A 22,375-nucleotide genomic window follows, 5' to 3' on the forward strand; every position below is an offset into this window, starting at 1 on the left:
GACAATGTGGGATGAACTGACCACAACCCACATTCCTCGTCCCCCTGGCACTACTCTATGGGAGAAGGTAGAGAAAATGGGAATGAAGTTGAGCCTGGGATGAGGGGAGGGGTGGGGGGAAAGGTGTGTTAAGATTTGGGTTTATTCCTCATTATCCTACTCTGATTGGCAACAAATTAAACTAATTTCCCCAAATCAAGTCTGTTTCCTATGAGTGACTCTCCCTGTCCTTATATCAACCCTTGAGCCTTCCGTATGTATTTTCTCTTCCCATCAAGCTGAGTAGGGGGGTGACAGGGCTGCTTTGGTGGGCACCCAGCACCCAGCCAGGGTCATCCTCCCCCAACTCCTTAAACACACATTTTTTTCCTTCAAAAAGAAAATAAATGGCCCTGCTGTAAAGCACTGCTTTAAAGAAAAGAACCAAACTAGTTTTAAATGCTTCCAGAATACAGGAAGACGCTGAAAAAGCCAGCTTTCTTTGGAAAGCTTACAACAATGCTGCTGATGAAGAGTGTTTCTGAGCTCCTTGCCTCAAAGGGGGCACATGTGTTTGCCTCTAGGAAATAAGAGGCGATAAGAAATAGCTCCAGAAAAGAAAGATGTCAGATACGTGTTTTATTTTCTTCCCTGATGATTTAAAGGCTGTTAAATCTAACTTGCTGCTGAGACTATATCCTGCTGGTTGAAGCTCCCTCACTGACACAGCTAACAGCATTTTGCTTGTCCTCTCCACAGAATGAATCCGACCTCCCTTCAGGTTGGTCCCTTTGAGTGATGCTGTTCCCCTTATGCTCTACGCACTTGTTTGGAACAGCGGGAATCCCTGGACCTGGATCTGAAACATCCACGAGCAGAATTCCATCTCCCTGCGGATTGTTCAGGGCACAAAGGCAAAGAAAACTGCAGAAAATCCTCATCCTCTCTGGGACTCACCCTTTGATGGGCAGGGGGGGAGGTCGTTGGGCTGATCAAGTCTTGACTTTCCATGAGGTTCCCATAATCGGCCATGCTTCCTTTGAGAGGCAGAGGAGGAGGAACGTCGGGGATGTCGGAGCTGGACATACCGTTGAGCTCCAGGTCTGTAAAGATCAAGACAGTTAGTTCATTCAGTAACTGAATCAAATCCAAAGATCCAGATTCCTACATGAGCTCCGATGCCGTTGATACTGCCGTAACGCTACACACGCGCTTTGTCTATGTCTTCATCTTTGTTACTTGAATGAGGCCCTCTTTTTAATAGAAAATGATTTTTCCTTCAGATCTCCTGCCAAAATATTCAGAGCTCCGCAAATGTAATTTTTCTCAGCTGTAAGCTCTGCATTTTCACCTTCACACTTCAACAGAAGTTCTGGTAAGTGCACTAAGAAAACATAACCGAGCTGAGCTTTATTTGCTTCCCCTCAGTAAAATAAAAGCATCTTGTTAATAAAATGCACAAATGAAAGCCTATAATTAACTACATCTCCCTCAAAAACTTCCCAAGTCCAGGTAACTAGAATAAATGAGCAGTCGTCGGTCCTTGAGTAAATAAAATCACGCAAGAGAAAGTACAAAACATTTATTATTGCTGTTTGCCGGCTAGAAAGTTCCCTTCTCTTAGCAGATAAATCCTAGCAGGTAGGTGCTGTAAAGGCGAATAGCCTGAGGGACAGTGAAGTTTATTGAGGCCTGAGTGATACATCGGTTTCGGTGTCGAAATCCACCCACGGTGTATTTCAGGGCAACTCAGTCATTTTAATACAGGCAAAACCCACTGTGAGCTCTACGAGGTAAAACTTAATTTATTCCTTATAAATTAGGGAAGCGTTTTGATTTAGGAAATGAAGAAAAAGTTCTTTTTATTTCACTGGGGTGATTTGTGAAGCGAGGGGAGGATTTGTTTATGCAGGTGTTTTGATTGCAAGGTTCCTTTCAGTATCTCACCAAAAGCACCCTTTTATGGCTCCTCCAAATGGCCTCTCGCTAACACAATTTAACTGTGAGGTGGCTGTATTGATTTGTCACTGAAAACGGTAATTTTCCTCTTCATCCTTTCACTTGAACTTTCACCTATGTCTGGACAAGAGCATTTTTCACCCCGGGACTTCAAAATTTCAGTGGCTACTTCTACATCAGGCTGAAAAGAGTTGTTTGTCAATTCCTTATTGCTTTTTCCAGTGCCCCTGCTCTACATCCTTCCTTTTCTATATAAACAGCATTTCTCCATTCCCTTAACATTCATAATACTTTCCTTTAAACATCTCTATCAGAATCTGTTTCTGCTGAGCTCATGTCATCAAACATGTAACTGGAATCCACCACCGCACATTTGTAACTAATCATTAATGCTGCCCAACTTCCCTGTTCATTCCATATGAATTTCCCAGCCATATCATACATCTAAAGATCATGAGGCATTGGAGACCGTAAAGCTCACAAAACAGCTCCTCGACATACATCCTGCATGCCTCATCCACAACTATGTATCTCTCTGTATCTCTCTCTATGATCTATTTGTTTTTTCCATGCAGTTATGGATAATACTGGGAGATGCTTGGAGAATGGCATTTTCTTCAGTGTTGTAGCTTTAGCCAGAACTTCAGCAGAACCTTGAAGCCTGCTTCAGAAAGGGAAACCTTCATTTGGGATTTACTGCAAACAAGCCATGTTTTTAGGTCTCACTATACGCATTCCTTGGGTGAAAACAGAAAATGAATATAATAACACACTATTACCCAAAGAGAAAGTGAATTTAACTGCCCTGAGCACTTTATCTTTGTATCTTACAGGATATCACAATCTCAACCAGCTCCATCTAAGCCACTGGATGGGGCTTGGAGCAAGCTGCTCTAGTGGAAGGTGTCCCTGCCCATGGCAGGGGGTTGGAACTGGATGAGTTTTAAGATCCCTTCCAACCCAAACCATTCTAAGACTACATGTAGACTAACAGGTGTTAATAGAAGATGGTAAGACCGAATTTGCTAGGAATGATACAAAACCTTTGTTTCTTTAACGTTGGCACTTGGAAGATCAATGGAAAGGCAGATGAGCCATGTTTTCACTAGAGCTGCAGAGGAAACAAGGTGTAGAGGCAACACTTAACATCTGCAATACTCTGAACAACCTACATGGTCACCAACTACCTGTGCAACTGTGTTCTGCTCTGCTTCTGTCCCTTTCCCTACATTACAGCACTAATTTTCTGCAGCCCCCACTGTGCTCCTAGCTGGCACCTTCACTACCTCATCCTTTTGCAAAACAGCAAGAAATAAACCCCTTTGAATGGGGACAGAGTATTTCCATCCACATGAATAGTTCATAATATGCATTAACAACATCATTTGCATTGTCTGGCAAACTATTTAGTAGAACAACAATGCTCTAGAATGACAAAAACCTACTTGCCTTGACTAGCTAATCTCTCCCACAGTTTAATGAAATCCAGGAGTCACCAACCCTTCTGCAGAAATAGGTATTGACACAAACTGCAGTCATTTTCAGTTGTGTTTCAAGATCTATTTGCTACAGATCTATTCATTTCCTCCTGCTCCATTCGGCTGAACTACACCTCGCTAACTCAGGCACTGCACAAATAATTACTCATCATTTCAGGCTGGTTGTCATTATTCAAGGTGTTTCATCAGACTAATATGCTCTGAATATTTATTCCTTGCCTTACATGGGCCACTGAGAATATCTTTGAGCTGGCAGGAGATCAGTTAGATGCCTGTTTTTTTCCATCTTAACCTAATGATCAGATTTTACACTCCATTCTCCTAAACTGCCAGCTAACAAGCAAGCAGGATTACTTCGCAACCCATTAACTGTGTTTAGTCAATTTATGCATTGAAGTAACTTCTTGATCCTTGGAATTCCTAAAATCGTTACTCATGACCAATCCTCAATTAGGGGAAAGAAGCTGAACCTGTTCTATGTAACACTCATAAATCTTCAGTACATATATATTATTTACTATTATATACTATTTATATTTAAAGATATATAGCAGGCTTCCAGTATCTGAAGGGGGCCTATAGGGATGCTGGGGAGGGACTCTTCATTAGGGACTGTAGTGACAGGACAAGGGGTAACGGGTTCAAACTTAAACACGGGAAGTTTAGATTGGATATAAGGAGGAAATTCTTTCCTGTGAGGGTGGTGAGGCACTGGAATGGGTTGCCCAGGGAGGTTGTGAATGCTCCATCCCTGGTGGTGTTCAAGGCCAGGTTGGACAAAGCATTGGGTGCCATGGTTTAGTGTCAGGTGTCCCTGCCCATGGCAGAGGGGTTGGAACTGGATGATCTTAAGGTCCTTTCCAACCCTAACCATTCTATGATTCTATATAGTATTTATACTTATTTATATCTATTAAATATTCTCAGAATGCTGCATCCCTGGCAGTGTTCAAGGCCAGGCTGGACAGAGCCCACAGCAACATGGTCTAGGGTGAGGCATCCCTGTCCAGAGCAGCGAGATTGGAACTGGATGATCTTAAGGTCCTTTCCAACCCAAACCATTCTATGGTTCTATGATCTGTGTGCAGAAAAATGTGATAACTTCAAATACTCTTTTAAAGGAGAAAACAAGTTAGTTTTAATAAAATGTACACAGAAAGAACTAATCCAATTCAAAGAATATCTTTTGCATGAGTATATATACTCTACTTCTCTGTATTTCCAGTTTTTAGCTGGGAGATTCTTGCTATCAAAACTGTAAAGAAAAGAAAGAGTTCAGTGTTATAACAATATTTGGCTTAGATGCCTGGCTCTGCAAAGGAAATGCTGCATTGATTTCCTCTTGCCTTTCCCTCTTCCACACGTCTGCAATCAACAAGTTCAAATCATTAAAGCAAAGCCACGTGCCTTTAGAAGACAGTTCTGTTGCTATAGATCTGTAGAATAAACACATGCCAGCTCGCAGGATGTGTATCTGCAACCGGCAACAGGAGCTTTCCAAACCACTGTTTAAGGGTAAAGGTTTTAAGTACCACAAGACACAAATAAAACAGAGACCTTGATGGAACAACACTTTCTTCTTAAAACTGAGCATCTATTCTCAACTTCTCTGGACTCTTGACAACTGTACTAGCCATTTGGGTACACGTATCAAGTATATCAAAAGATAATACATTACTGTTTTATCCCATGCTAGCAATTAAAACCTCTGAATAGCAGGTTTTGGACAACGGCACAGACACGGGTGCTGTGTTACACCCAGTTTTGCAACAGGCATTCCTGAAGACTGAAGAAAATAGGTGATATTTTACAGAAAACAGGGGAAGTTTACATTGGATCTAAGGAAGAAGTTCTTTCCTGTTAGGGTGGTGAGGCACTGGAATGGGTTGCCCAGGGAGGTTGTGAATGCTCCATCCCTGGCGGTGTTCAAGGCCAGGTTGGACAGAGCCTTGGGTGCCATGGTTTAGTGTGAGGTGTCCCTGCCCATGGCAGGGTGGGTTGGAACTGGATGATCTTAAGGTCCTTTCCAACCCTAACTATTCTATGAGTCTACAGTTCTATAAAAACTGAGTGATAGATGTTAATGTCAAAAAATACATCAAAAAGACTGGCTTTTTCCCCTCTCCTGCCTTGTACTCACTAAGCAGCAAATAAAGTTGGTTTCAAGTACAATTACATTAAAAGATTTTCTTTCTGAGCCTTTAATGCTCCAAAACCCCCCAAATCCAATACAGAATCAAGTCCAACACTATTTTTGACAGTTACTCTATACGAAAGAAATGGTTAATGATTATTTGACGAGGAAAAGCAACTTTTTCAACCCAACAACTCTGCTTTAGGAAAATGGTGAAATAATTGCTTCTGACAAATGCCAGGAGCATGATGCTAAGAGGCAAGTTCTTGTTCCTGCAAGTGATCCCATGGTGAGGGCAAAAAGAGCAGCTCAAAGGACTCAAACCTTAGTGTAACGCTATGTTTAGGCAACACATCTCCCCACTACAGTTCTTTTACATAGAATTTGCTAGGAAAAGAGCCTGAAGACTCACTGGACTGTATGCTGAAAGAAAGCTTTGTCCGTGGAGTTATTGGGGGTGGTGTCACTTGGGAGCTGGGAGGTGATGGAGAGACGGAGAAGCGTCTTTCGCTTGAAATGACGTTTATGACTTGGCTTTTTGGTCTCTGTGGCCGCAGCGGGCTGATCTGCACAGGGATAAAAACAGACACATTAAAGGAATGCATGCTGAATGCATTACTGAAAGCAGAGCTTGGGATTGCCGTATTTTCCTCACTACCTCTTAAACAGTAATAAGGCAATGGTAACACACACAGTACTTCTGATTTAATGCAGTATTTCACAGCTCCAAATGTCTTCCCCTTCCCCCAAGGAACCACAATGTGATTTAAGGCATACACCTTCCTGCAGCCTGGCGTATTTTCCTGAAGCAACGAGCCAATTCCCCAAACTCTTGCTTCGTAGCAGCCAAGGAAGTCTATAGTCTATATCCTTACACAACATTATCCAGCATTCAGAATCTTTTCTGTGTGTTGCGAAGGAGAAATCTGAAGCGAGGGAGGAGTGCTTCCTTCTGTTTTCACAAAACAAACCTTAAGAGGCTTTGTACAAAAGGCTGTGTCTCTGAGACCCTTCTGTGGGAAATGAATGACCATAATGTATGTAACGTCTTGTGGAGAGTTCATCAAGACCTCTCAGAAATATTCCTGATGTTAAAATTCAAGTTCTAACACTCCAAAGGTTTTTTCTTCCAAGATCTTTTAAAGCATATTTTTAGTATAAAGGATAAGCAAAGGAATCACGTTCTCAGAGGCATGTAATTATAAGAAAGCAACTCAGGAAACCACAGGAATCGATTAGGAAAGCTGCAATGCCAAAATCCAGAGAAAACTCAACAACTAGAATCAAGGTCCCAGGTTAACCTGCTCTGTAGCTACTTATCTCAAATAAACCTTCATTTCTGCTGTGACTGATGAGCTTGGTCCTCTTAAAGCTTCACATGGCTCTGCCAGGGAATATGAACTCTCTGGAGACCACTAATCCGTGATGAACCCATTGCTAATATTTTTTGGTCTGACAAAAGCAAGATCAATAGTGAGTGATGTTAAATGCCACTAAGTCCATAAAACGAGCAGCCTGTTATTCTGACTGCTCACACAAGCCTTTGAGTGCTCTGTTCACTTCCTGGCTTCAGTGTTAAGTTTGCCATCACAGAATCAAAGAATGAACAATGAGAATTTATGTTAGAGAAGTTTATGTAATACTTAAAAGGAGATCTAAATCTTTAGAACACTATGAAGGCATTCTTGACCATCTTCACATACCGAAATGCTTAGGCTATCCTCTGACATGATCATAGCAGTACAAGACCTCTGTAATTAGGGCTTGGGTTTTGATCAGTCCATAAATTCATGATGAGTACAGTGAATTTTGGAAAGAAGTATTGGAAGTGGATGATCTAAAGGTCCTTTATAACCCTAACTATTCTACTATTTAAGCCATGTAACGAGGCAAAACAGCCTCTGAATACTCCTTTTTAAAGACTATATAAAAGCTCCAAGAAATGATTCTACAGTTTTATAATCTACCCATGTTCTTCCATTGCAATTTATGTTACTGGAAAAAAAAAACCCGAACTCCTATATAAAAGAATCCATCACAGTGATGGAAACACTCATTTTGGAGTTCTCTAACTCCATCTTCGAAGGGATAGCAGAAGCTCTGCAGAGACGGGAATGGCCACTGTCGGACACGTTGCTGCACGTCTCACTTGATACTCTCTGTAAAATTGGTATCAGTCTTGCAAGTACATTGCACAAAGTAGTGGGTAAACAGGATCTAGAATAGATTCACACCTAAGGTTGTTGCAGCCTTCCCTCCTGAAAGCAAACCCCTGCTAACAGCCTATTTGTAGTGGGTAAAGAATGATTTAGAATCCGAGTGTGGTCAAGCATCAGCTAACTGTGAGATGTACATGGTGGGGTGAATAGCTGAAACTGGACTTTTGTACCACCAAGCACAAGCCTGCTATCTGCCAGTAACTGGCACGGGCTGGTTGCAACCTGTGATGATACCTGGCTGAAACCTGATGAAACCTGGATGCTGGGGAGGGACTCTTCATTAGGGACTGTAGTGATAGGACAAGGCGTAACGGGCTAAAACTGAAACAGGGGAAGTTTAGATTGGATCTAAGGAGGAAGTTCTTTACTGTTAGGGTGGTGAGGCACTGGAATGGGTTGCCCAGGGAAGTTGTGAATGCTCCATCCCTGGCAGTGTTCAAGGCCAGGTTGGACAGAGCCTTGGGTGCCATGGTTTAGTGTGAGGTGTCCCTGCCCATGGCAGAGGGGCTGGAACTGGATGATCTTAAGGTCCTTTCCAACCCGAACTATTCTGTGATTCTATGAAACAGAAGTGACACACAATGAACCCACCTACTAATACACAGGTGGAAGCCAGTGATTAAGAGGCTGACCATGCCCTGTGCTCCTGCACATCCATTATTCTGACATATCTCCCTACCCAAATCCATCACATGCTCTCATTTATTCCATCTCATCCATGCCAATTTTGAGCACTGGTTTTCCAGGCTGCTGAGTACCCTTCAGCACCACCTCAGACCACACTTCATCGCCCAACCTTGCTCATGAGAACATGGTGTGTCAGATGTGCCATAAGTCACACTGTAGTCAGCACATCTGGGGTCTGCCACGTCATTCCTACCCACAGAGCAGCCTCCTCCGTAGAAGAAAGATGGGCTTGATCCATCTGGTGTTAGCAAATCCAAGCTGGATGTTATTCTTCCGCTCATTCTCTTGAAGGTACATATAAACTGTCACTGTACTAAACAAAAGCATGTCTTCTTCTGTAAAGCCCCCAAATATTTGACAAGTCCGGACTCAGAATCCATCAGAAAATTCACCAAATAACTGAAATTTTGTAATCGAATTAGTGATGGTACAAGGGAGTTCTAACCTCTCAACAGAACAAATCCAGTAACTATCATACAAAATCTAGTAGCTAATAGTAGTTTAATACTAAAATCTCACATTTAAAGCTCTTTAAATCTTTCATTTTAATTTCAATTTCTGGTAAAATCTGGATTCCAACTTTTTTCTTTTGGAAAACAACTAACCTCTAATTTTCCTCCTCTTCCACTGCATCGTCACCTTTTCTTCTCACAAACTTTCTGCTTCCAAGTTATTCATGCCAGAGAAATCAAAACACCTTATTCTTCATGAAACACAGAAGTACCAGTGCTCTGGGAGTAATTTCAACTTAAAAAGGGAACTGTTACAGAGTTCAGCCCACAAAAGGAGAACAATGGGAAAGCTGAATTCTTACCCACAAAAGATAAGCATTTCCCTTTTATATCATTAACAAGGGCATGCGTCTGCAGAGCGCAAAGAGTTTAAGACAAGTTTTATCTTTAAGCTGCTTGCCATGATATGTATAAAATTCCTGAAGACAGCAGTGGGAATTGCCCAACCGCTCTTGTAAACTGAGCTCAAGAGAGTGGCTCCTCTATTTCACCTGCAAGAGAAAGCAAACTGCACTAACAGCAAGCATTAAAAATTGACTCGGGTGGTTTGGAGCTCACCAAGGAGTTTGCAGATACTGAAAGAGGAGTTTTCCTCTCACCAGCAAACTCCTTTTCTTATTATTGATCCATGGATTTCAAGAAGCTGAAAGTAACTACCTCTGACATTTGATTCCCCTCCCTCACTATAAGCAGTGGAGTATCAGTCATACCAGTCATGCACTGAAAGCTCCACTGGGAAGAGTGGAAAACTTGAGCCAGACCATGTCGAGCTTTGCTTGGTTTTGTTCCTCCGACAACAAATGGGGATATGCCTTGAAGGGTTCACAGGTCCTTTCTAGCCAGCATTTGCATTTTTCCAGTCATAAGCAATCTTCTCCAATGCCCAAGAGCTCTCAGAGATGACAGTGACCTTGCAGTGACACCAACCAGCTCTCCAGCATCCTTGGATGCCTCCCATCTGGTCTAGTGGAAGGTGGCCCTGCCCATGGTAGAGGGCTGGTACTGGATGGGCTTTAAGGTTCTTTCCAACACAAACCATTCTGGGATTCTATGATATGGAAATCTCACCAAAAGTACTCTGTCTGGAAACACTCTAATGATGCTGACCTGGCTGGCTTTGGCAGGAGAAAGCTCCATTCAAACCAACCGTGGCTTATCCTAAATGTGCTGAATTCAATGGGAAAAGTCGTTGGATTCAAAGGAGTTTGGGTGAAAAGCCTGAGATGCGCAAAGGGGATTTTATCTGAGGTTTTTGCTGAGCTCACACTGGGTCCACATCAGACAGAACAACTCTGATCTTCCCAGCTGTTAGAAGGCACATCTGAGACATTAAGCTCATCTTCGGGTGGAAAAGAAGGAGCAAACCCAGAAAACAGAGGAACAATGGCTGAAAACTGGAGTAACACGCCAGTGCAAACAGCAAAGAGAGAGACTTACAGGATCTACTTACTGCAAGTCAGGGAGAAATCGTTTTGCAAGTCCAATGTAAATGGCCCAGCCACCAAAGCAAGACTCTGCTGAGTTATATGCTGGCTCTACAAGTACTTGTGCAAAGCTCTGATACAACATTGCACTTCTTTCTGAAGGGCAAACTGTAAACTATTGGCCTCCAAAGAGGTGTCCAGGCAGGGATTTGGGGGTTACACGTAGTTCACACAATCCCTGCTCCAGCTTCAAATGGCCTTGCTTTCAGTTTCAGAGCTAAAACTTCTCGTTACCCAAGCCTTTAGGATAGTTTCAGTGAATTAAATACATGCCAAGGGGAGAGGGCTTAAGAGAGATATGTCATCTAGTTACTCTCCTTACACACAGCCACCACTGGAACCGCTCATGATTTTCTGCTCGAAACAGCCTTCAAGAATGCATAATTGCCACACACAAAATGGCCTTGTAACATTCCCACCAAACAGTGTCTTGCCGTAGTCAGCTGAAATACAAGGAAACCCATCGGGATCTATGGGGAACCTTAAATATAAAAACGGCTGCTAAAATGGTAGCATTTATTTTACTTAGGATATACCATCTGTTCCTTTTATCAAATAGTCCTATACAGCTTTTGGTTAAGATTTTCTTACGAGAGACTGTGATTTTTTTATCCTGTAAATAAACCCTGTGTTTCTGATGCATTATCACATATATTACTATCGTAGCATATTCCCTTGGAGATGGTTTTGGTCCAAAAAGAAACTAAATCCCCCAAAATCACCATTTTTCTTTAAAAAGAGAAAGAACACTGCTCAGGATTAGATAAAGCATTACTTGCAAATCAAGTTACCGTTTCTGACAGGATCACTGCTTCAGACTGCTGCAGAGAAATATCAGTAGATTTAAATTCTTTATCAAATATCTCTTGATGCTTGCTGTTCCTTTTCTCTTTCTTCTTTTCTTTCTTATCTTTATCTAGGTCATCCTTGTCCAATTTATCTTGAGACCTAGAATGCATCTTTTTGGGCAGGAGGGGCTCCAGCACAAACCTAAAGGAAATTGTTGATGGTTAGAGCAGTAAAATACCATTTGGAAAACATGTAACTTTTGTTTGCATGTTTCCCAAAGTCTCCTTTCATAGAACCACAGAATCATCTATGATCCTTTGAGTCAGTGATGCTTTGCTAAGCCAGGAAAACTCAGCAGAGAGAAAAGGAGGGGGCAGAAGGTTGTAACAATCATAATTGCCTTACAATAAAATTTACTGCTGAGGACCCGATAGTGGGTATTTCCCTGCTCTGCAGTAAATTAACTGGTTTACAGCTACACAAACTCCTGAGTTCCACTGCATGTGGTTTACATAACAATGAGGTTCCCATCCAGCACTCCCACTACACCTGGCACGGGTGCCAGCATCCACCTGGAAAGCAGCGCTATAGAAGCACAGGTAATTGCACAGTGCATTAAAGAAATGTCACTCCTATGTTCCCTGCACCCCTGGTAGATGCAGTCCATGGGTCTACCAATGCCAAGTGCCCAAATTCCTCCTGGATCTTCATTTTTTTTGGCTTCATTTGGGTGGAGAAAGAGGATGTATTTATTCCCCAGAGAAGGAATAACAGCTCAGAAATTGCTTTGCAGAGGTGGAGTGATTTTCTGTGCAACATGCACAACACAAAATGCTTTTTATCCTTGTAACTCATGACAATTACAGCACCTGCTCTCTGAAAAGCAAACAACATCACCCCTAATGCAAGGGAAACAACTGCATGGGGCACAAAAGCAGGAGGTACAGAGGTTTAACCACAGACACGAGCCCCATTCCTGTCTCTAATAACACCTTGTTTGTGTAGTCGGTTTTGCATGCATTTTTATAGCATTTTGATTTTATATTATATACATAATCATATACTCGAGGACATATATCCATATGAGTGCCCACATACAGTCACAGACCCACACCTCTGCTCCTCTACAGCATGCCCTGGTAAGGGGGACCCAGGAGGGCTGAGCTAAGCTGTTCTGGTGTTCCAGATACACTCCAGAATGACAAATCAGCCAGATGCTAGCAAAGGGCAAGGTTAGCTTCCAAAACCCAGATGTATTTTCCCACCTGGAATGCTTCAAGTGTGTGAATACAGCCATCAGCTCTGCAATTTTTATGGTTCATGACTATTATTTTTCTGGCTACAAAGGAAAAAAATCTTTAGGGGTTGAAGGAACTTTTAAAGGAAAACTTCATATTCCAAAGAGTTTTTGTTGCATAGGGAAAGCACTATTCTAGAGTAATATTGGAACGCTTCTTAGCTAATTTAAAGGAATCCTATCTTACCTTTGTTAATGACTAATTTAAATACAAGGTAGGTATTTTGCTCTTCTTGAGCTAAAACATCCTTAGGTAGACAAAGTATTTTATGATTTATTTTATATTATAAACTAATACACCAAAACCATACCTTGGTCAGATTTTACCTGATCGCACCCTGACAGGTTTTCATCATGTTACAAAACTGAAACCAAACCAAAAAGCCCCCCCAAAAAAGGAACCAGCTTACGTTTTAACATTGGGAAAGTATTTACCATCCCATGGGGACGCATGCACGTACAGGCCACAATCTTAACTGTGTTCAGTTTTGGTCCCACTGCACAAAAGAGGTGTGGATGGGCTGAAGATGGTCCAGAGGAGGGCCATGAAGATGATCCAAGGGCTGGGAAGCTCATGAGGAAAGGCTGAGAGAGCTGGGCTTGCTCAGAGAAGCCTGGAGAAGGCTCAGAGGAGACCTTATCACCATGTTCCAGTATTTAAAGAGTGGCTACAAAGAAGATGGAGACTCCTTTTTTACAAGGAGTCCCATGGAAAAGACCAGGGGTGATGGGCACAAATTACTCCTGGGGAGATTCCAACTGGACACAAGAGGAGAATTTTTCCCAATGAGAACTATCAGCCATTGGAATAATCTCCCTAGGGAAGTGGTGACTCCCCAGTGTTGGACACTGTTAAGATTTGGCTGGACAAGGTGCTGGGACATCCAGTTTCAATGGTGCTTTGCCTGGAAAGGCTGAACCGGGTAATCCTTGAGGTCCCTTCCAATGGGGTATTCTGTGATTCTATGATTGAAATACTGAAATTTGCAGTACAGTAATCCTAATCACCTCCATCAGCAGCAGTATCCAAAATTACTGCTCTTTGTTATGTTTGAAGCACTCAAAGCCATTCACTCTTTATCCTGAGTTAGCTCATTTGATGCAAAGAAGCTCCAACCTGCGGCAGAGGCCCCTGAGCCATGATGCCTCATAAGCAAAGCCAAAACCATGTGCTTTGGGACACAAAACCGCAAGCTTTCTTCATCCCATTCTACAGATAGGGAAAAGGGAGGGTGATGATTCGCCCAGGGCCACAAGGCCTGGGCCAGAAGACACCAGCTCTCCAAACACCATGTGTTTTACCCACAAATTGCTTATTTTAGCTGCTGGAGGGCAGTGACAGCCACCTCGTAGGCTGACTGCAAGTTTACAAGAGGAATTGCCATTCTTCAGACAATGATTAATTGCTTCCCTCCCAGGCATTACTATTATTAGGACTATTAATAATCTGTATGCAATGTATGGGTGATAAAATGGGTTATCACGCCATGCTCCTACTTGAAGTACATAAGGACTTTCAACAGACGGCTCATCACACAGGCATACTGGGACTTCCCCACTTCCAACCACTGCTTAGAAGTGCTCAGATTTGTACTTCTAAGTCCCCTTTTAAGCAGGGAATAAACCCAAGGCCCTTTTTTTAAAGTCAGAGTTTTATTTTACATAGAGTTGTAAAACACATTATACATTGGGAGTTGTAAAACACATACTATGTCAATGTCTCCTTTGAGTTTTTACTGTTTAAAAGCTCCAAAGCAGGAGAAGCTGGAGATGGCATAAAATAGAAGGTGGATGAGCTGGGCAAGACAATCTGTGGGCTCTGGTTTGAATAGTTTCTTAGTTCCATCTGTAATCTCAGAATTAACATATGAACAGGGGGGAAATGGAAAGCAAGAGAGGACAACTGACCATAAACCAAATCAACTAGGGTAGGTACATGGGGGATCTTCTTCCAAGTTAGTAGTGACAAAGCACCCATACGATTTTTACAGTCATTTGAATTTTTGAGGTCCTTATGTTCTTTACATCTGATGATATTTCTCTTGCTCCGCTGATCAAGCAAATGAGCATTTTCCCCAGGTTTTCCCAGGGATGACAGTTGTTCATTATAGTTTCCTCACACAGATTCCAGATGTATTGCTCCGGGCTTGAAGTAGGAGCTGAGCTACACTGTGATCTTCATAAGGGTTTTTTTAATATACATACTAAGTGGACCCCTGAGATGCTCCCAAACTGCTGAGTGACACCTCCTTCAGCAAAGCACGGATGGAGAGGTGAAAGTTAAGAAAAGAGCATCCAAGGAGAAATTAAATTATAGATACCGATTTTGAAGGGAAATAGATAAAGAAGTGGATGCAGAGAAGGAAAGAATCAGTATTTTTCTTCTGAGACAAAGTCGCCTGCTATCCAGGGATGGATGCAGCAAGACAACTTTCGTGGATGAACTAAGTCAAAACACATTCTCATCTCTGCTGTCCTACATTTATATCACCATGACTCACCGTGTATACATTATGGAGGGCAATGCAATGGAGCTGAGCTGCAGTTCTTCCCAGTGGGTAAATAAACTGTAATCAAAGGAAGTATCATATAGGTCCTTAGGTGCTGTGTTTCATTTTACACCCTGGTCAGGTAGAAACTGCCTCTGAAGGTTCACAGGGGACACTCATGTTTCTAGTCCTAAGTTAGCATCCCTTCAGGAGGCTTTAAAAACCTGCCTCCTTGGTCATATATTAAGTTTCAGGATTATGGGAACGCCTGGGGGGAGGAAGAGGGAGAAGGAAACTTCTGAACCCCACAAAGCACACAGATGATGCTGTTCTTTTGAGGGATGTGCCTGTGAGACAGCGCTTATCAACAGGATTCCTGGTTCTCGCATGAAATATCTTGATAAGTCTCGAAGTACAATGTTGCCATAAGCAGCTTTTCCTCTGGCAGCAGAAGTGAGCAGAAATGATTGAGCAGGTAGCTAATCCCTTCCTTCTCCCAAGATCCACCCGTTTTTACCACGACAGGGCTGGCTGAACACGCGTCTCATCACTGACTTTGGACAACATCACTCTGACCTATTACACCTGGGGTACTTTACAAGGGGATCATTTATCTCCTGCTTGTTTGGGGTTTTTAGTTTGAATGCTTAGGGGATTTTGTTTAACTTTGTTATAAAGAGAATCCAGGAAAGCATTACGTTCATGGTTAAAAAAGGGACAAAGAATATATTTGGAGATAAATGTCTGTATAGTTTGGGGTATTTTTAGCCAAGGCTGACTTAAAAGCACCATGCCTACCCCACAGTAGTTAGTCACACTGTTGTGTCACATTAGTGTTTGTGGGATACGATCATGAACCAAGTCTGGTATAAAATACACTGGGAAAAGTCCCAACCAAAACACCCCACAGTTCCTTATGAGAGAAAACCACTATCCTGCTGCCACACAGGAGGAGTCAGTGGGATCGCAAAGAGTAACACTGAGATCTGGAGTGGGGTGGTGATGATCCTCAAACTACCGATGTGCACACTAAACCGTGCTTTACAGAGGTAAGACCTGAATGGTTATTTCTTACTCACCCATCCGAGCCAGGTCGAGAAGGTGTGCTGTCAGAGGAGATGGAAGACACTGATGCAACAGAGAGGGGCCTTGAAGATGATGGCATCGTGAAGGATCTCACCATAGACCGTGGCCGGCTGCCTCGTCTGTCATCCAGACTTGAAAGCTGCAATGAAGAAACACAAGATCTTACTTCTTAAATCACAGTAGAGCTGACATTTGGTTACCAAAAGGAACGTGGAGATGTTCCATGGCTTTTCTTCTATGTAGAGTTTGATGTGATTTAATTATTCATTGTGTTTAACAACAAAGGAACAAACTCCAAAGAAAATCCACTTAAAGGACTTGGAAGAAATATGTAGGTCCTCATAGGCACGCGTATAACTTTAATCATATTCCAATAATTTCTTTGTTTCAATGGTATTTACACGCTTTTTTTTACATCTGGGCTTTGAAAAGGAGCTTTCTACAAATAACTTTGGTTTTCATCCATCTTCACGTCTGAATTCACTGCCCTGTCAGTATATCTAAATGAAATGGAGCTTAAAAAAGAAAAAGAGAAAGAAAGATATTCAAAAGAAATGTGAAGAGAGCCAATTTACAGAGTGACATCGAGGTGAAGAAGGAAATCTATGAAAGGTTTTTTATGCTGTTTCAGACAATTTCAGAGTTCTGAATATTTATGCAAGCTTTGTTAGTCATTAATAACCGGTATATGCATAAAATAACTGAACTCTTTCAGTCAACAAATAAGAAGCTCATGCTGTTTAATTACAGGTATATTTTCCACCCTGTCAGCTCCTGGCAAATTGGCCTTGTACAAGGAAGACAGAAGCGATAAAACTCCATCAATCCTGACAATTCCTACTGGTGGGTAGAGTGAAATTAGAAAGATAACACCACCTGAGTATGACTTTCCACCGAAAGTCATACTTCATTGAAATGACTGACACACAAGTATCATTAATGTCAATTATTCCTGCTCTCCTTGGAAATAAATTGCTATTAGAACTTTTCTCCTCTTAAATATATTGCCAAGATGGGATTTGAAGGGCTACAAACAGAACACCGCTTAGAAGGGTATCATAAAGGCTCGCACACTCCCTATAAGATCTCACTGTTCCCACTAAAAAAAGTCATCACTATAGACAAAAGTGAAAATTAATCTCTGAAAGAAGGCCTGTCATAAAATACAACAGGATACTTCACTGGCATACACTATGGCATACACTATTCCACTGAGATTTTGGGAACTCGGAGAACATCACTTGGCGCTTCTTTGCTGTCCTGCCTGCTGCAGCATCTTTCTTCCCAACCCCTTAGCCCAGATGCTCTGTATCGCATAGAATCCCAGCCTGGTTTGTGTTGGAAGGGACCTTAAAGCTCCTCCACTTCCAACCCCTGCCACGGGCAGGGACACCTTCCACTAGAGCAGCTTGCTCCAAGCCCCTGTGTCCAACCTGGCCTTGAACACTGCCAGGGATGGGGCAGCCACAGCTTCTCTGCGCAACTCACTGTGCAGAAAGCAGAAGTTCCTTCCCTCCCTGTACCCTGCACCATCCACTCCTGAGAATAAACCTCTGTGGGATTTTCCATAGGCGATTTGGAACCAAATTCACATCCTGTTTACATTGATGTGATTGACATAACATCCACAAACTCAGTGGCATGTGCCCATTAGTGACCATTACCAGAACTGGATGAGGAGGGTGCTGTTTAGGCATGTCTTGATTCCTTCACTCTTTTTAGAATCAGTTTAGTGTCTGCTTCTCATTTAGGGGCAGAAGAAACAGAGAAGAACTTCTAATTGGTATAATTTTCCTTTTTTCTATTTCTTAATAATTTATTTCTTAATTTATTAAGGGCTGGATTGCGATGGAGCTCCCTTCTGATATTCTTGCCTTGGAAGGTTTAAGGATGGGAAGGCAGGAAGGGCATGAAAAGGGTGCAAAGGTAGTCTGTCACCTCCCTGTGCAGCTGTGCTTTAGCCACTGTTTTCAGACAATAGGTGAAAACCACAACTGCAGATGCTTTTAGCCTCATGGCTGCAGAAGGTAACCTTCAACATCTGAGCCCATGAAGTACTATCTGTCTCAATATGCACGTGAATTGACACAGCATCTCCAAAACTGATGATCCAACCCAACTGGGGCAACCATGCAATTTAGCCTTCTCATAAGGAAACTACCACACACTAGATCATCTTTAAGGTCCCTTCCAACACAAACCATTCTGTGCTTCTATGATTCCAAGTTCAGCAGCAAAGGGGGGGGATGCCAGAACTTCCTGGCACTTCCAATGTGCCAAGGGCAGGCTTACAGCCACCACGGCACCCTGTGCTGCCATCCTGCTGCCCACGGGAGTGGGGTGAATGGGGTGTCCCAGTGCTGAGGTGGGGGGACCTGCAGAGCCATAAGGCAGGAGAGGATCCACAACTCACCATCACAGGGCAGATGGAGGAAGCCGGCTGTCTACCAAGTCATCCTAGTGCTGTACCACATACCTCTGTGGTAAGAGGACAGATGGGTCCTTTCTCATAAATCTATGTGCTTTATTTTCTGGAGCAGTGGGAAGAGATGCACAGCACATGCAGGTTTCAAATACTGCTGTCATTCCACAAAGAAACCTAAAGGTTATAGCACTTTTACACCACTGCTGTCACAGCTTCCAGCAGAGAGATAAAGCTCACCCTGGCAGCCCTGGGTATATTCTTAGGATACCAGCTCCACGTCGCCAGTCCTAGAGCTACTCTAACCATTAAGGGTGCTGAGGCACTGGCACAGGGTGCCCAGAGAAGCTGTGGCTGCCCCATCCCTGGCAGCGTTCAAGGCCAGGTTGGACACAGGGGCTTGGAGCAAGCTGCTCTAGTGGAAGGGGTCCCTGCCCATGGCAGGGGTTGGAGCTGGATGAGCTTTAAGGTCCCCTCCAACCCAATGTGTTCCATGATTCTATGAATTATGCAGCTGTATGTTGGCTTTTGGCCTTCCTCCCTCATGGGTAACACTCAAATGCAAAACAGACCTCCACTGGAAAAGCCACCAAATACTTGGTTGTGCCTTAAAGATGAAGCAGCAACTGAAAACAGCTTGTTGGAATGGCAAAAGCAGGAACTCCAGCACTATGAAATCCCATCAAGTAGCAGCTATCTTGTTACTGCCCGCCTGCATTTAGGGTGGTACCAGAGTATGTAAGGCTGCATGAAACTCTAGAGCAGCACAGCCCTCATGTGTCAGAAGGAATTACATCTATGGAAAGGTGACATTCAGCTCTAGGAGAACCATGGAAATTTTGTTTTGGTTTATTTAAACCCATTTCCTTAAAAACTGAAGAATTATCTTGACTTCAGGCACTTTAGGAACTGTTCCCATGCTGGGAAATGAAAGCACTAAGGCTTTCTCAGCATCTTTAATAGCACCCACTCAGTATTTAATAATCTGATGACCACTGAGAACAAGCAGGCAATGCTGCATCAACCCTGCTTTCGTCATCAGTGGCAATTATAACAGAGAAATAGACAACAGCCTGGAATTTCAGGGGATTCCACATATCTAGGAAATATAAAGTTAGCAGGTAACTTACGACAGCGCGGACCCCGTATTGCTTTTCCACTTTGTCTTTCAGTTGCCTGAAGCAAGCCTCCATCCGCTCGTGGAACGGCCGCAGCGCCTCCGTCACCTTCTCCCCATGAATCCGGATGCCTTCCGCCAGGAACGGGATCTGGAAAGCAGAGTTATGCTGCTTCAGTCTGCCTGGGCCTTCCTAATGGAAGGGTTAGGGCGAGACTCCCAAGTATGTTGCATGAGGGGCGAAAGAGCTCATATAATAACGATGATAATGACAATAATGATAATAACAACCATAACATCATCAACAACAACAATCATGAGACTTGTTCAGCCTGGAGAAGAGAAGGCTCCTGAAGGGGAGACCTGAGAGCAGCTCCAGTGCCTGAAGGGGCTGCAGGAAAGCTGGAGAGGGGCTTGGGACAAGGGATGTAGGGACAGGCCAAGGGGAATGGCTTTAACCTGCCCGAGGGGAGACTGAGATGAGCTCTTAGGCAGAAGCTCTTCCCTGTGAGGGTGCTGAGGCGCTGGCACAGGGTGCCCAGAGAAGCTGTGGCTGCCCCATCCCTGGCAGTGTTCAAGGCCAGGTTGGACACAGGGGCTTGGAGCAAGCTGCTCTAGTGGAAGGGGTCCCTGCCCGTGGCAGGGGTTGGAGCTGGAGGAGCTTTAAGGTCCCTTCCATCCCAAACCATTCTATGTGTCTATGATTCTATGATCATCATAATTCATTAGCTATGAATCATAACATAGTGAAAAAAGGATCTAAAAATCTGCTATAAATGATTTCCTTTTTCCTCTGTTAACTGAAGTCCTTTAAAATGAATGCACCCATAGCTCTGCCCTGTAATCACATGCTGGAGGCACAGCTGAATTTATCAGACAGCACAAACACTCCTGTGATGTTATATTCACAGGCCCCCATACACACCGTGCTTCCAAATGGCAAACTGATGAATGCTGACTCTCACACTGGGTTATTAATACCAGTCCCTTCCCTGCTTCATGAGGATATAACCTTAAAGGAGAAAATACTTGCATGCTTTGTTTAATAAATCCTGTTTATATAACTGGTAATGGTCTACATTCTCTGACGTATATATATGGCAGAGCAGTATTTATTAATAAAACACATAGGTTTATGTACTACCCATTTCTCCTTAGAAAAACCCTTTTATTTTCTTTGGGAGCAAAACAGAGGAGAATAAAATTAAATTAATTCTCTGTTGTAACTGAAAATAATCATTTCTCTCCGAGGCTTCTGTCACAGCATATCCCTGCCAACAGAGGATTATAGAATTAGTTCATAGTGTGGAGGTGTAGCTGACCTTTTAAAATGGTTTAAGAGAGACATTTTCATTCCCACAGCCATCCAGACACACCGTTAAGAGTTTGCTACCTCCAGCTTAGGGCAAATATTTCCTCTTCCAGGTCTGCTTCAGCCCACACAGGGCTCCGACTGTAACTTGGATCTTCTCTGCAGCAATCAAGCTAAGAGGCTGCTTCTTCATAGTTCATAATTAAATCATAATACTGATTAAAACCAGATCTTTCTAATAGGACTGAGCAGCAATCAGAAGGAGCAGCTTTATTAGTAAGAATAATAAATCCACAGGTGAATTACAGATGAACAAACTCAAGCAATCTTACCTAGAATACCCTTTAAATGGACATAAACTCTCTTAAAAGACTATAAAGTAAGAATTATGACAGACTGTTTTGACTGCAGCCACTGAAGGTGCCAGGGAGGGTTTCACTGCTGGGATACACACTGGGTACATACAACCAGCTTGAGAAGCAAAGTAGTAAGAGAGCTGATGGCCAAGTCTGCTGGAGTGAGTGTAGGTTTGGAGAATGGAAGAACCTAAAGGCTGGTGGCCAACTGGAACTGTTAAGTCAAGGGATTGAGGAACAGGCAAGAGGAGGCACCCAGCTATGAGGGAATCAAAGCAGACCAGAGCCCATAGATGAAGAAAGAAAGACTTATTATTCCTTAACAGAAGCTGAACTTAGTAAACTTCCCATGGCTTTGGTGCAGAACTTCTGTGAGATTTCTGAGTCAGGATGTTTGGTCTCCCTGTCCAAGGCCACTTAAGCCTTTAAACATCTATCAAGTGCAGAAAGAAATTACCTTCAGACTGTCTTACTACTTCTGCTTCACCTTCTATTAACTTCAGGGTTCTTCCCACATCTCCTTTCCAGACACTGGCACAAGGAAATGTGGTGATGAGTGACACTGAGGTGTAAACCTCCATGAATCTGTGTCAGGTGCAGAGACAGAGGCAGGATTTTGCCGTGTTCATAGAACAGAATCACAGAATCAACTGGGTTGGAAAAGGCCTTTAAGATCATCAAGTCCAACCACCAGCTCAGCACCGTCAAGCCCACCACTAAAGCAGGTCACTGGGATAGATATCACAACATCACTGTGATATTATGAATTCATTTGGGTTTGAAGCAGTGACGGGGGGGGGGGTTTGCTTATGGCTCTATTGCCAAAGACTCTACAGGGCACCCTCACCTTTGGAGAAGTGGATGAAGAAGCAAAGTAGCTGAGCTAGAAACACACGAGCTAAATGAGAAAGGAAACCAGCTCAAGATAAGACTTATTTTATCCTTCTAATCTTTGTTGATTTTAAAGTTTTATGAAGTTCCACTGCAAATTCAAATTAATGTCTGACTTTTGTCTTTTGCTTTTAAAATATCTT

The 22,375-nt window shown here is 42.9% G+C and overlaps 1 protein-coding gene across 2 annotated transcripts in view; it reads right to left on the reverse strand.

Moving 5' to 3' along the window:
* Positions 1-22,375, reverse strand: part of DOCK1 (dedicator of cytokinesis 1) — a 315,311-nt gene that overhangs the window by 12,384 nt on the left and 280,552 nt on the right. For both annotated transcript variants that reach the window (XM_062635214.1, XM_062635213.1), the window contains exons 47-51: positions 19,687-19,824; positions 16,128-16,273; positions 11,265-11,463; positions 5,984-6,137; positions 937-1,082 (exon numbers count right to left, since the gene is read on the reverse strand). In XM_062635214.1, the coding sequence (XP_062491198.1) occupies positions 937-1,082; positions 5,984-6,137; positions 11,265-11,463; positions 16,128-16,273; positions 19,687-19,824 (783 nt within the window). The remainder of the gene's footprint in view (positions 1-936; positions 1,083-5,983; positions 6,138-11,264; positions 11,464-16,127; positions 16,274-19,686; positions 19,825-22,375) is intronic.

The sequence above is a fragment of the Pezoporus occidentalis genome, unplaced genomic scaffold, assembly GCF_034315485.1.
Source record: "Pezoporus occidentalis ecotype Australia unplaced genomic scaffold, CSIRO_AGI_Poc_V1 ctg45, whole genome shotgun sequence".
Lineage (NCBI taxonomy): Eukaryota > Metazoa > Chordata > Aves > Psittaciformes > Psittacidae > Pezoporus > Pezoporus occidentalis.